This window comes from Thecamonas trahens (assembly GCF_000142905.1).
Source record: "Thecamonas trahens ATCC 50062 unplaced genomic scaffold supercont1.46, whole genome shotgun sequence".
Taxonomy (NCBI): Eukaryota; order Apusomonadida; family Apusomonadidae; genus Thecamonas; species Thecamonas trahens.
In genome coordinates this window covers 1-12,399 of record NW_013657634.1, presented here as the reverse complement: position 1 = coordinate 12,399, position 12,399 = coordinate 1, and the positions used below count along the sequence as shown (strand labels likewise).

The window sequence follows — 12,399 nt, the reverse complement described above, 5'->3', positions numbered from 1 at the left end:
ATGGCTGTTGCCACCATCATCCCCATGGCTGTTGCCACCATCCATCCCCATGGCTGTTGCCCACCATCATCCCCATGGCTGTTGCCACCATCATCCCCATGGGTATCGGCTGCGGAAAGCGGCATGTGCGACCACCACGACCCGCCACCACCGACCACGCGACCCCCCCCCCCCCCCCCCCCCCACCCCCCACCCCCTCCTCTCCCCCTTCCCCTTCATCCACACCTATCTCTCCCTCGCAAGCACAGCATGCGCATTGTCCTTGCCCTTGCTGTGGCTGCTGTGCTCCTTGCATCTGCTGCCTCTGCTGCCCCTACCGAGGACCTTGTCCCCGTACGTCCCCTCCCTCGCCTTGCGCACGTGACCTACGGGTATGCCCATGGGGCGGAGGGAGAGGGGAGGAGGAGGGAGGACATGACCCCGCGGGACCCGCTCTCTCTCTCTCTATCTCGCCTCTCCCTCCTCCCCTCCCTCCTCCCCCTCCCCTCCCCTGCCTCCGTCACCACCATACCCGTTCCCCAACCGCCATACCCATAACCACAGTCACGGCCATGGCCACAGCTCACTGACTCCCCTCCCCCCCCCCCTCCCCTCCCCCCCTCTCCCTGCAGATCACACCGGGCTTTGGCAAGACCTCGTTCAAGACGTACTCGGGCTATCTCGACCTTGCCAACGGCCACCACTACCACTACATGTTCGCCGAGTCGCAGCGCTCGCCCGAGAAGGACCCGGTTGTCATCTTTCAGAACGGCGGCCCGGGCTCGAGCTCGCTCATCTTCTTCTACACCGAGGGCGGCCCGCTCAACACCAACATCCACTCGCTGGCCTCCAACACCTCGGGCGTGCCGACTCTGTTTGCCAACCCATACGCGTGGAACACCGTCGCCAACGTGCTCGTCATCGAGTCGCCGGCCACCGTCGGCTTCTCGTACTGCGACACTCCGTGCTCGTTCAACGACACCTCGACTGCCATCGACAACTACCACGCCGTCCTCAAGTTCTTTGAAAAGTTCCCCGAATTTGTCGCCAACGACTTTTACGTGACCGGCGAGTCGTACGCCGGCGTCTACGGCATCATGCTCGCCGACCTCATCGACAAGAACTCGAACAACATCAATCTCAAGGGCATCGCCCTCGCTGACGGCTGCATCGGCCTCGAGATCGGCACCTGCTCGCCGCAGGCCATGCGCATCCAGTCCGAGACCCTGGCCGCCTTCCACATGATGTCGCCGCTGACATTTGCCGAGATGAAGGCCGTCTGCACCGACTGGGCTGCACCCAACACCCAGTGCTCCGCTCTCATCGACCGCATGAATGACGAGGCTGGAAACTTCTTCATCTACAACGTTCTCGACAACTGCGCCAACACTCAGCTCTCTCTCAACGACCGCTACGATGTCGTCGAGTCGGGCGCCCGCATCGACCGCATGTGGCACGACAAGCGCTGGAACAAGCACGCCCTCGCTGGCGACGACTGGGAGTGGCGCGCTTCCATCGACGTCTACGGCATCCACGACGCCGAGCGCGCCGCCGTCGCTGCCCGCGTCGCAGAGCTCCGCGCCGCTGGAAACCTCGGCCAGCCGGGCACCTACATTTGCGGCGCCGAGACCGCCATGGCTGCATACCTCAAGAACCCTGACGTCCTCAAGGCTCTCCACATCCGCACCGACGTCCACCGCTACCCGTTCCAGTACAGCCGCACCGCCATGGACCTTCGCCCGGTCTATGCCGACCTCGCCACCAAGTACCGCGTCCTCATCCAGTCCGGCATGGAGGACGACTGCGTCCCTTTCTCGGGCTCGTGGGAGTGGACCGCTGGGCTCGGCTTTGACACCGTCAAGTCGTGGACTCCCTGGTACTACGAGAACATCTACGGCTCCGTCCTCGGTGGCTACAAGGTCAACTACAGCCATGACTTTACTTTTGCCTCGGTCATGAGCGCCGGCCACATGATCCCCCAGTTTGCCGCCCAGGCCTCGCTCTCCATGATGGAGCGCTGGCTCGACGGCGAGCCCATCTAACCCTTAACGGTACGGTCGTTCGGACGCGTTGTCGCGCGTCTCAAAGTGAACAAATCCATGATGCTTGATTTCCAGGCTACCGGCAGACGGTGCGCGACGCCTGCTTGGCCTGCGGCTTGAGGTGGGAGGCGCGCCCGCACGTGATGGCGGCCGAGCCTACGCCCCGCCGTAGCTCGCGTGGCTTTTCTCTACGACATCATCGACGCCCTCGCCGCCAGCCCCGACGCCGTCAGCTCCGCGACGTCGCGCAAGTGGAAGCGTCCCTCTGCAGCGGCTGCTTATCATCACCACCTTCGCCAACAAGCCGCTCTGCAACGCGACTGCCTCGCATGCCGGAAGCTTCATGGTAAGCGATCGAACGCGGCCGCGGACCTTTTGCGCCGCGTGCGGCGTCCATCTCTGCATCGCCGACTGTTTTCTGTTGTGGCAGCCATTAACACATTGTACTACTTTTGTACAACAATTCACGGACGTTGCGACGTCTGTGGAGCGTCGCGGAGCGCGGCTTGCCGCGATGGACAAAAGTGTCCATTCCGAAAAGGGCTAAGGAGCGCCCGACCAACTTTGGCAGCCAAAGCGTAAAATTTTATCCGCGCAGCCTGCCACGCCGCTCCGCCGGAGCTGCACGCCTCACTGCGGTTATTCCCGCACCAGAACGTCTTCCGCAGAACTAGCCGTTGCCACGGGCACACGTAACTACTTCCTCGTGCTCATCCTCTCTCTCTGCTCTGCCTCGCCGTCATGAACGCATCTGCGCTTCCCGCCGAGCTCTTCCACCACATCGCCTACTCGACGCGGTCCGCCGTGCTCTCCGCTGCTGACGTTGTGGCCTGGGCGCGGACCTCGCGCCGCGCACACCGCTGCCTCTTGGGCGACGAGTTTTCAAGGAACAAAGCCCGCGCGCTCTGCGGTCCGGCTTGGTGCGCCGTGCGTCGGTTCTGGCGCGCCGCGCAGATGGCCGTTCCACCCGCCGATGTCGTCGAGGCTGCCCGTGCCCTCGCCCTCGCCCTCGCCGCGCCGCCATCGGCCGTCGCCTCCCACTCCGTCTGGGGCCAGCTAGTGGCCCAGCTCTTGGCGCGCTCGGATGTCGTCGCCGCTCGTGTGCCCGGCCTCGATCCGCCGCTCGTCGCCGCAGCCCGCGCCGATCACCAGCGCATCGTCGCTGCCCTCCTCGCCCACGCCGACGTCGATCCCATGGAGGGCGAGAACGCAGCAGTCCGGGCGGCTTCCAGTGCCAATGCCGTCGCCTCACTCGCCCTGCTCCTTGCCGACCGGCGAGTTGACCCGAGCGACGCCGACAACGCTGCGGTTGTCGCCGCTGCCGCCGCGGATGCTGTCGACGCCCTCGCCCTCCTTCTCGCCCACGAGGCTGTCGATCCGGCCACCGGCGACAATGCGCCGGTGCTGGCTGCCGCCACTGCCGGCCATGCCCGCGCGCTTGCCCTCCTCCTCACCCACGCCGCCATTGTACCGGGCGCGCCTTCCCTCGACGCCGCTGTCGACGCCGGCCAGCACGCCTGCGTCTCCCTCCTCCTCAACCACCCGGCCATCCAGCCGGCCGCCGGCAACAACCGCGCACTCCGCATCGCCCTCTCTCACTCCGACACTGCCATCGTCTGCCTTCTCCTCGCCCACCCCGATGTCGTCGTCGCCGGCCCACCTGAGCAGCTCCCCGACGACTCGCCACTCTTTATCCCAGCACCTCATCCCGATGATATGACGACGACCATGCCAGCGACCACGAGCTGGAGCCGCTGTAGGTACCTCCTTTCAGCCGCCATGGGCACACGTAAACTATCTCACAGCCACGCGTGCGACTATGAGCAGATCTCCGATGTCGACCTCCTTCGACTACTCGAATGCAGCGAGGCTCCCATCACTTACGCCAGCTCGCTGCTCGCTGCACGCCGCCTCTACTTGTTTTTCGCCGCGTATTTGCTCCATCACAAGCCCCGATCGGCTCTGCTTCCTTTCACTCTGCGCACGATTTGCGTTCCGTTTTCCATGGCTGTAGCATGGGCCATACCTGGCTGGCATGGTCGCGACCCGGCATGGCAGGGAAACAATACTATTTCCCAAAAACGGGAACGAGTGGAAGAAGAGTGTGACGTCGGCCGAGCCATAGAAGCACGAGTCGCAGTTCTCCTTGGTGGGGCTCAGGTAGTCACACTGCTCTCGCATCTCGACAAGCACTGTCCATCATGTCCCACACCACGTCGAGCGCTGACTATGCCACTCTCTGCCATGAGGCCAACGAGTACGCGGACATCATGACCGAGATCACAGAGCTAGCAGCGGCTGTGGCCGTCGGCGCTCCAGCCGACCGCGTGATCGCTCTCCTCGCGCAGGTGGTTGATCGTGGAGGTGCTGGCACCTGCAACCGGCTGCGAGTGCAGCTCAGCTCTACAGGCTGTGCCGAGGCTGTTGCTTGGACCACAGCATCGTGCGCCAACCTCGCCGCCGAAGTCGAGGACATGCGTGCCCGCGAGCGCGACTTCTGCGAGGAGATCCACCGCCTCCGCACCGAGTTGGCCGAGGCCGAGGCGATGCAGAACGACTGCATCAACTGTGGCATCTTGCAGACCGAGATCGATCAGCTCGAGTCGAAGCTTGTCGAGCAGCAGCAGATCCTCCGTGCCACCCTTGCCGACCGCACGTAAATCACCCTTGTTTTCCAAAGCGATGATGGCTATGCTAGCCACCAACCGAGCCATCAGACTGGCCACCGCCCCACAGCTCCCATACCGCATCACATCGCTCTTGTCAGTGGCTATCCTCAACATGCCAGGAGAACGGAAGTTACACATGGCCACATTCCTAGCTGCCGCACCACCGAGCGAGGTCGATTCTGGCGACGTCAGTTTTTCTCTCGGCACGCGTCTCCGTTTTGGTCAGCTTTACCAAGAACGCAAGAAGCGGCAAGCTCAGACCGAGAGGCCCATGAACAACAGGCAGAGCATTAAGAGAAGTGGGGGCAAGGGCAAGGACAAGGGCAAGGGCTGGGCCAATGGCAAGGGTGGGGGGACCCGCAGTGGCTCGATGCGGTCGGATGATCGGTCGACTGGAACTGAGGGCAGTTTCGTTTTCGGCAACGGCAGCGGCAACGGCAACGGCGACGGCAAGCGCAAGCACAACAAGACAAAGCAGAGCAACCATGGCCACGGTCGCGGTGGTGGTCGTGGCCGTGGCCGCAGCCGAGACCGTGGTCGCGGCAATGGTCGTGGTCGTGGTCGCCGTGGCGGCGGCGGTCGCGGTCGAGGTCGTGGTCACGGTCGTGGTCACGGCAAGGGCGCAGCAGACAATCCCGAAGCAGAGGAGAGGGAGGCCACTCACACCGATATGCTTTGGAAGCTCAAGAAGGTGGGGAAGACTGGGTGGTGTGCCCATCGCCTCATCGATGCCCTGGTCGGAGTGACAGCCAAAGCGGTGAAGTCCCGGTCAGGCGTTGGTGTTCTGGAGGACGTCATTGGGGACAAAGTGAGCATGTCGTCGTTCAAGAAGCTGATCACCGCCGACCTCTCGAGCATGGCTGTCGAAAGCATCGGCCGCTTTCTTGACGTCATCTTTGGCTCGAGTATTTCTCGCATCATACGGTCGAATGTCAAGGCCGACATTGTCCTTGCCGTCGCTCATGGCGTCTTCTTCCGCAACATCAAGGTGCTCGGGGCCATGAGAAGCATCGACGAGTGCGCGCTTCGTGGTCTTGTTCGGGCAGCCTATGCCATGGTGATGGCTGCCGATCCAAAGACCGGTAACTACAGTCTCGGGGGGGCAGACGCCGTTGTTCCCTGTGAGGTCTCTGACCTCCTTGCGGCTCTTGGCGCCCAAACTGCCGTTATGTCCGGGGATCTCTCGCATGAGACGCAGTGTGCACTGGACGACCTGGTGAATCTGGTGCGGCATCAGCCGAGCACTGTGTCGGCATCGGGTAGGGGCGCGACACGACCGCGTCCGCCACAGTCCCGCCGGCAGCTGCCGCGCGTGGCCAAGCTGCCTGGTGAGATGGCTGCCACAGGTGCGCGGTTCCGCAACGATCGGGCTGACTATCGGTGCATCGAGGTCGCGCCGCAGCTTGCTGAGCTCGCCTACACCGGCACGGATCTAGCTCTTCCGTTTCGTCCGCATCCGTCGACCGCTGCGGACCTTCCGCTCGCAGCTTTTCGTGAGCTCGACCCGGGCGAGGCGCAGAGCATGCTCCACATCGAGACGCCGCGCTCGCTTGATGACGACGGTTACCGGCTTGAGGGCTTACTCGATCTCAACTTTCGGCTCATGCGGCACGACATGCTCGAGCCGATGCGCGCTGGCTTTGTGCTGGCCAAGGAGATGCAGCCGAGCCAGCTGCCTCTCCTTGCCAACGCAGCTGGTCGGATCCGGCTCCGCCACAGCGGCCGCTCATCGCGAAGCAAGTCTTCGAAGAGCCCCCGCAAGCTCAAGGAGCAGCGCCATCGCCTCGAGGAAGTCCTTAGCAATGCGCCAGCCTTTGTGCGCCAGTCAGCCAACGACATCATTGTCCTCGGCCACGCCTCTGTCATCCACATGGGCCTCGACAAGCGCGCCGGCTCAACCGCTACCATCCAGTTCCGAGTCCCAGACAAGGCGCTCGAGAAAGGCACCGCCGCCTGGCCGGGCTTGCCCAGTGATGACGAGAAGAAGCGCGCGTGGAAGACGTCACTGCAAGCGATGAAGGAGTGGTGGGGGCAGAGCAAGACGCTCTCGGTCGGTACGCTCGTCACGATCTGTGACGATGCCGGGAACTCGTTCACGGGTGTAGTTTGCTTTCTGACGCGGCCACGCGGCGAGTCGCGGTACGACTTTGACCATGAGCGAGCGTGTGGCTACGTGACCATCCGCGGCATCGGGACCAAGGTCGTCCACTCTGATCTATTGGTCGGGGATCTGGTCGCCAACTCGCGGCGCAAGCGGGTTGGCATTGCCGGCATGGACGACCTCATCAAGTACCGCCGCGGCACTCTCACCCTTATCATCTCTGCCGGAGACTCGTTCTTTGCCTACGAGCATGTTCTCAACTCGCTTCAGAGGCTCGGTCGAGACTCGCTGCTCACTCTCGACCTCCGCGACGTGCTCACCCAGTCGCCGCGATCGCGCGGTCCGCGGCTGTCTATCCCAAACTACATCGCGTCGCTCGACAGAATCGATCTCTCGTGGGTTCTCACCGATGCCGAGAAGGAGACCATGGGCGATGCTTACCTTTCTTATGACCCACATGATCCAGCTTGCTTCCCAAGTGCCTCACTCTTGGCCGCGTCGTCGCTCGACGAGGCGCAGGTGGCATGCATCAAGCTCGCGCTCACGACGCGAATGAGCATTATCCAGGGCCCACCTGGAACCGGCAAGACCTACGTTGGCGTGCGAATTGTGCAGCTGCTGCGCGCCATCCTTGATCGGAGCCCTGATGATGTGTCCGGGCCGATTCTCTGTGTCTGCTTCACCAACCATGCGCTCGACCAGTTCCTCGAAGCGCTTCTCGCTGTGGGCATGACCAAGATTGCTCGTGTCGGTGCACGCTCCAAGTCGGAGGCACTGCAGGAGCTCTCACTTCACAACCTCCGGTTGAGGCACAACAACGATCGCGGCAATCGCGACTACGGCAGGGCCATGCGCAAGGCGCTGGATTGTGTCAGGAGCTACGACTTCGATGTGAGCAAGCTCTGCAACGCCGACTTGGACAGCATGGTTGAAGTGCTGTACACCGAGGGCGATGGGCAGAGCCATGGCTCGGTTGACGAGCTCGTCGCTTCGCTTTACAACCTTTCTGCCGGCATGGAGCTGAGCGAGTGGGCGCGGTGCGCAGTGTGGCGGGAGCGCAAGCGCGATGTCGAGGCCCAGATCAAGTTCATCGAGAGTGCAACTATGGCCGACGGACGAGAGCGCAAGAAGAGCCAGCAGGAGCTCGGCCTCCCAGCTATGAGCAAAAACCCGTTTTCGGTACTGGGGGCGAAGGCCCGAGCGCAGGTGGCGGCGCACCGTCGCAGCCATGGCTTGAGGAGCAGGTGGCAGCGGCGCGGGCTGAGCAGGCTGAGCATCTCGCTGCGCTCAAGCGTGAGCGGGCTGATCTCGTGCAGAAGCTGATGTCTAGGGCTGCACCGACTGGCGAGAAAGTGGTGCTTGACGAGCTGACGAGTCGGGACTTGCAGAAGCTGACACAAGCCGAGCGGAACGCGGTGGTGGCAGCGATTCGGGCGCACTTTGCGATGGAGTGGCGTGAGAAGCTGGAGATGTACGAGAAAGGCCACGCCAATGCGCGAAAGGCGATGGAGGAGGTCGAGGCGTCGCGTAATCGTGAGATATTGCTGAACATGCAGGTGATAGGCGCGACAACGTCCGGGATGGCCAAGTACGGGGCTAGTCTCACCGGGATTGCCAAGGTGGTGGTGTGCGAGGAGGCGGCCGAAGTGTCTGAAGCGCACCTCTTTGCGACGTTGTCCAAGGGCGTGGAGCATGTGGTGCTCATCGGTGATCACTTCCAGCTCCGACCCAAGGTCAACAGCTACCAGCTGCAGACCGAATCGGGACGGGGGCATAACTTGGATGTCTCGACGTTTGAGCGGCTGATCTCAGACCCGGACGCGCCGCTGCCGTCGCAGGAGTTGACGGTGCAGTGGCGGATGGCGCCCACCATTGCCGATACCATTCGGCCGCTCTACGAGCAAAACGGGATCAACATCGCCGACGCGGACAGGGTGCACAACTATCCGCCGATGCGTGGGTTCAACACCCGGCTTGCGTTCTTTGACCACTCGTGGCCCGAGGCCGGGGCGCAGAACGGCACGTCGTCGTCCAAGAGCAATCTGGCCGAGGCCCAGATGGTTGTGGCGGTGGCGGGCTTTCTCGCGCGACAGGGCTACGGCCAGAACGAGATCACCATTCTCACGCCGTACGTCGGCCAGCTGCAGGTCATCCGCAGTCAGCTCCAAAAGTCCAAGCTCCGCGTGATCATCTCGGATGCCGACGTCGAAGAGCTGGCGGCGCTGGCCGAGAGTGACGACGACAACGGCGAGGAAGATGACAGTGACGCCGGGAGCTCGAGTAAGAGCAAGGGCAAGAGCGTGACGACAGCCAAGCTCGGCAGCCAGATCCGGGTGGCGTCTGTGGACAACTTTCAGGGCGAGGAGTCAGACGTTGTGCTGGTGTCGCTGGTGCGGAGCAATGCGGGCGGCAACATCGGATTCCTCAAGTGGGCCAATCGGGCCAACGTGCTCCTCTCGCGGGCCAAGCACGGCATGATTCTCTTTGGCTCGGCGTCAACGTTTGAGGCGTCGGGATCTCAGTTTTGGGCACATGATGTGCTGCCGATGCTTGACGAAGCCTCTCTCCTTCATCCTTACCTCGAGCTTGTGTGTCCGAACCATCCCGACAAAGTGCAGCGGGTGGCAAGTGCGAGCGATGTGGCAGCTGCATCACCCGAGGGTGGCTGCAACGAGCTCTGCAAGACGCTGATGGCATGTGGACATGTGTGCCCACTCCGATGCCATGTCCAAGATCGCGAGCACTGGGCGACTCGGTGCCTTGCCCAGTGCCAGCGGGTGCCGCGCGGGTGCCCTGATGGTCATCCATGCCGGAAAAAGTGCTACCAGGAGTGCGGAAAGTGCACCGAGAAGGTGCCGGTGGTAGTCGCCGACTGCCCTGCCAAGCACACGGTGACAGTCCCGTGTCACAAAGCGGCAAGTGGGACGGCCAAGTGCACCAAGAAGGTGAAGATCAAACTCGAGCGCTGTGGACATCTCAAGGCAACAACGTGTCACGCAGCGAACGATCCCGACACTAGGTCGAAGCTGCGCTGCGAGAAAAAGTGCTCTCGAGAGCTGGCCTGTGGTCATGCCTGTATGCGGCCGTGCTCGCTGTGCAGCTCAAAGGCGCCGCAGTTGACGACGATCGGCGCCGTGCACGATGGCGAGTGTGAAGCCAAGTGTGGACGGCTGCTTGGGATGTGCGGGCACTTGTGCCAGGCCAAGTGCCACGGCTCAGAGCCGTGCCCGCCATGTAGCGAGCCTTGCGATGTGGGGTGCGACCATGCGGGAGCGTGCAAGAAGCCGTGCGGCAAGCTGTGTCCGGTTGTATGCGTCGAGCCTTGCCTCGCGCGAACATGTCATCACTTTGGTGAGGAGATGCAGATTTGCGCGCCGTTCCCGTGCTCTGCGCCGTGCCGCATCCCTCGCTGCGACGCGCGATGTGACAAGAAGCTGGTATGTGGCCATCGCTGCCCTGGTCTCTGCAGCGAGACTTGCCTCTCGCCCGAGTACTGCCGTGAGTGCATTGTCGGCGCCGGTGACGGATGTGCGCCGGCGGCACACGCAGACGACATGGTGGACATGGTGATGTGCACGTCGCTTGTCGAGCACGACCCGGATGAGTCACCACTCATCCTGCTGTCATGCGGACATGCGCTAACAGTGGAGACGCTCGATGGCATCGTAACCTCTGCAGTCAGCGGACAGGTGAGTGGTGAGGAGACAGCGGCGGCGATGCCCAGGTGCCCACACTGCCGAGCGCGGTCGGTATGCGGGGTTGATCGGTACGCGCGGTACGAGCTCAAGAAGGCGCGGATGACGCAAAAGGACGGGCTTCACTTTCGACAGGCCATGGCGACGCTGTCAAAGAAGTACTGCGCTCTCGTCGACGCCGATCTGTCGACAGCCAAGGCTGCAAAGGTGCGCAAGCAAGTCTCGCAGCTGGTGACCCGGTGCCGTCCGCCGCAGGCCAAGTTGGGGGAGGCGATGGCGCGACTGCGGCACGACGCGGTGCTGAGCGCTGCTGATCAGGCACTTGTGGCTGACATCCAGGAGATGGTCTCCGAGGACTCGCGACTGGTAACCCGCAAGGCACTCCTTGAGTCTATGGTGGGGATGGCGGAGCTGGCGGAGCTGGCGCATGAGGCTAGGAACGTGCAGACAATCCGGGCCAAGCTGCAGAAGTCAGCGGCAGTGGTAGCAGCGCCATCGCGTGCAGGAGCATCAGGACGTGGCGATTGGGCTGGGATTGTGGCCGATCTAGAGACAGTGGTCGACGGTGAGGTCGTTGAGGTGGAGCTTGACTCGGCGGTGGGTCGGATGATTGGAAACGCGCTGACATCGTGCGGGATGAGTGCGGAGGCAGTGGTGCGGATCGACTCTGTCCATGGCCAAGAGGTATTTGATAACGGACGCAAAAACCTCTTGGCGGCGCTGACGAAGCGGCATCGGTCCAAGTACAGGGGCAAGGGCAAGGGCAAGGCGGCTGCTGCGAAAAAAGCCGCGGAGAAGGTGATAGCAACCCGAGCGTACTTTCATGGGACGAGTCAAGAGGCCGTGCGCAATATCGTGGACGAGGGCAACGATGCGCGGCTGGGGCGCGGTGGCACCTTTGGTCGGGGCATCTACACCACGCCCGATCCACGCAAAGCCATTTCCTACTCGAAAGGCAGTGGGTTGCTCCTCGTGGTTGCTGCGCACTGCGGCACCGAGTATTTAGCTCCTGGGCCGCAAAGGTTCGATCGCCCGCCCAAGAATCATGACTACGTCCATGGGCGGATTAGGGATGGTGCGGCGTCAGAGATTGTTTTCTACGACAACGGCTACGTGACGCCGATGTACCTGGTGAAGGTCGGCGGAACGGATCAGGTCGGGTTTTCGACGAGCGTGACGACACCGGCTGTGGATACGATGGTGGCAGAGCTTGTGGCGAGGACTAGTGTGGCTCGCCGCAAGCACGATTCAAATGCTGCGCAAGTCGAGGCGTTTTTCAAGTCCGAGGCCGACCCTGTGGCAAGCGCCGAGCAGCGGGCGGCGGCCATGGTAGGTGAGGTGGACAACTGCGTGCGGCGAGTGCTTGAGGAGGCGATGGCGGTGTGGGCGGATTGTGGAGCAAGTCTCAAGACCGAGGTTGCGCTGCATCTCGGCCGAGTGGTGCTTGGATGCATGGCGGGTGTGCAGAGTGCGCGGCCAAGTGGCGAACAGATCCATCTTTGGCCGGAGATGGAAGAGGCGGTTGCGGATGTGCTAGAAGCCTTGAGCAAGACAACGGATGCGGCAGCGCGCGAGTCGGCGGCGGTGATGGAGAGCAGCATTACGCGGATGGCTGCGGCGTTGAAGGATGGGATCTTCTTTCAGCCGCTCAGCGATGCGGAGAAGGAGAGCGTCAGGACGGCCTTGGCAACGCTCAGCGCGAAAGGCGGGTGGAACAGCCAGGGCCACTTTTTCAAGTGTCCGAACGGCCACATCTACGTCATCACCGAGTGCGGCGGAGCAATGGTGCAGGGAGCATGCAACGAGTGTGGCGCAACCATTGGTGGAGCATCGCATCGGCTGCGTGGAGACAATGCTGTTGCGTCGCTTGACGATCTGTAAACAACTCGTGTCTGTTGGGGAAGGGGAGGGGG

The 12,399-nt window shown here is 62.7% G+C and overlaps 3 protein-coding genes across 3 annotated transcripts; all 3 read left to right on the top strand.

The window, feature by feature from the left end:
- The first annotated feature begins 179 nt into the window (after positions 1–179).
- Positions 180–2,170, top strand: AMSG_09319 (cathepsin A). The gene is made up of 2 exons (XM_013899251.1): positions 180–333; positions 612–2,170. The coding sequence occupies exons 1-2, from the start codon at positions 250–252 to the stop codon at positions 2,019–2,021; spliced, it is 1,494 nt and encodes a 497-aa protein (XP_013754705.1). The 5' UTR covers positions 180–249; the 3' UTR covers positions 2,022–2,170.
- Positions 2,171–2,762: 592 nt separating this feature from the next.
- AMSG_12250 (uncharacterized protein) lies at positions 2,763–4,700 on the top strand (the record flags this gene model as incomplete). The annotated part of the gene is made up of 2 exons (XM_013899344.1): positions 2,763–3,777; positions 4,212–4,700. 2 exons carry the CDS (start codon positions 2,763–2,765, stop codon positions 4,679–4,681), a joined length of 1,485 nt encoding a protein of 494 aa, XP_013754798.1. The 3' UTR covers positions 4,682–4,700.
- Positions 4,701–5,175: 475 nt separating this feature from the next.
- On the top strand, positions 5,176–12,367 carry AMSG_09316 (uncharacterized protein; the record flags this gene model as incomplete). Its single annotated transcript, XM_013899250.1, has 6 exons — positions 5,176–5,274; positions 5,373–5,915; positions 5,982–7,963; positions 7,993–9,780; positions 10,157–10,228; positions 10,261–12,367. 6 exons carry the CDS (start codon positions 5,176–5,178, stop codon positions 12,365–12,367), a joined length of 6,591 nt encoding a protein of 2,196 aa, XP_013754704.1.
- Between the last annotated feature and the right edge of the window lie 32 nt (positions 12,368–12,399).

What these genes read in the sequence shown, in the direction of transcription:
- AMSG_09319 (XM_013899251.1), top strand. Translation starts at nt 250, where the DNA reads ATGCGCATTGTCCTTGCCCTTGCTGTGGCTGCTGTGCTCCTTGCATCT. An exon ending in CTACCGAGGACCTTGTCCCC is followed by an intron (nt 334 to 611) that starts GTACGTCCCCTC and finishes CTCTCCCTGCAG; the next exon opens with ATCACACCGGGCTTTGGCAA.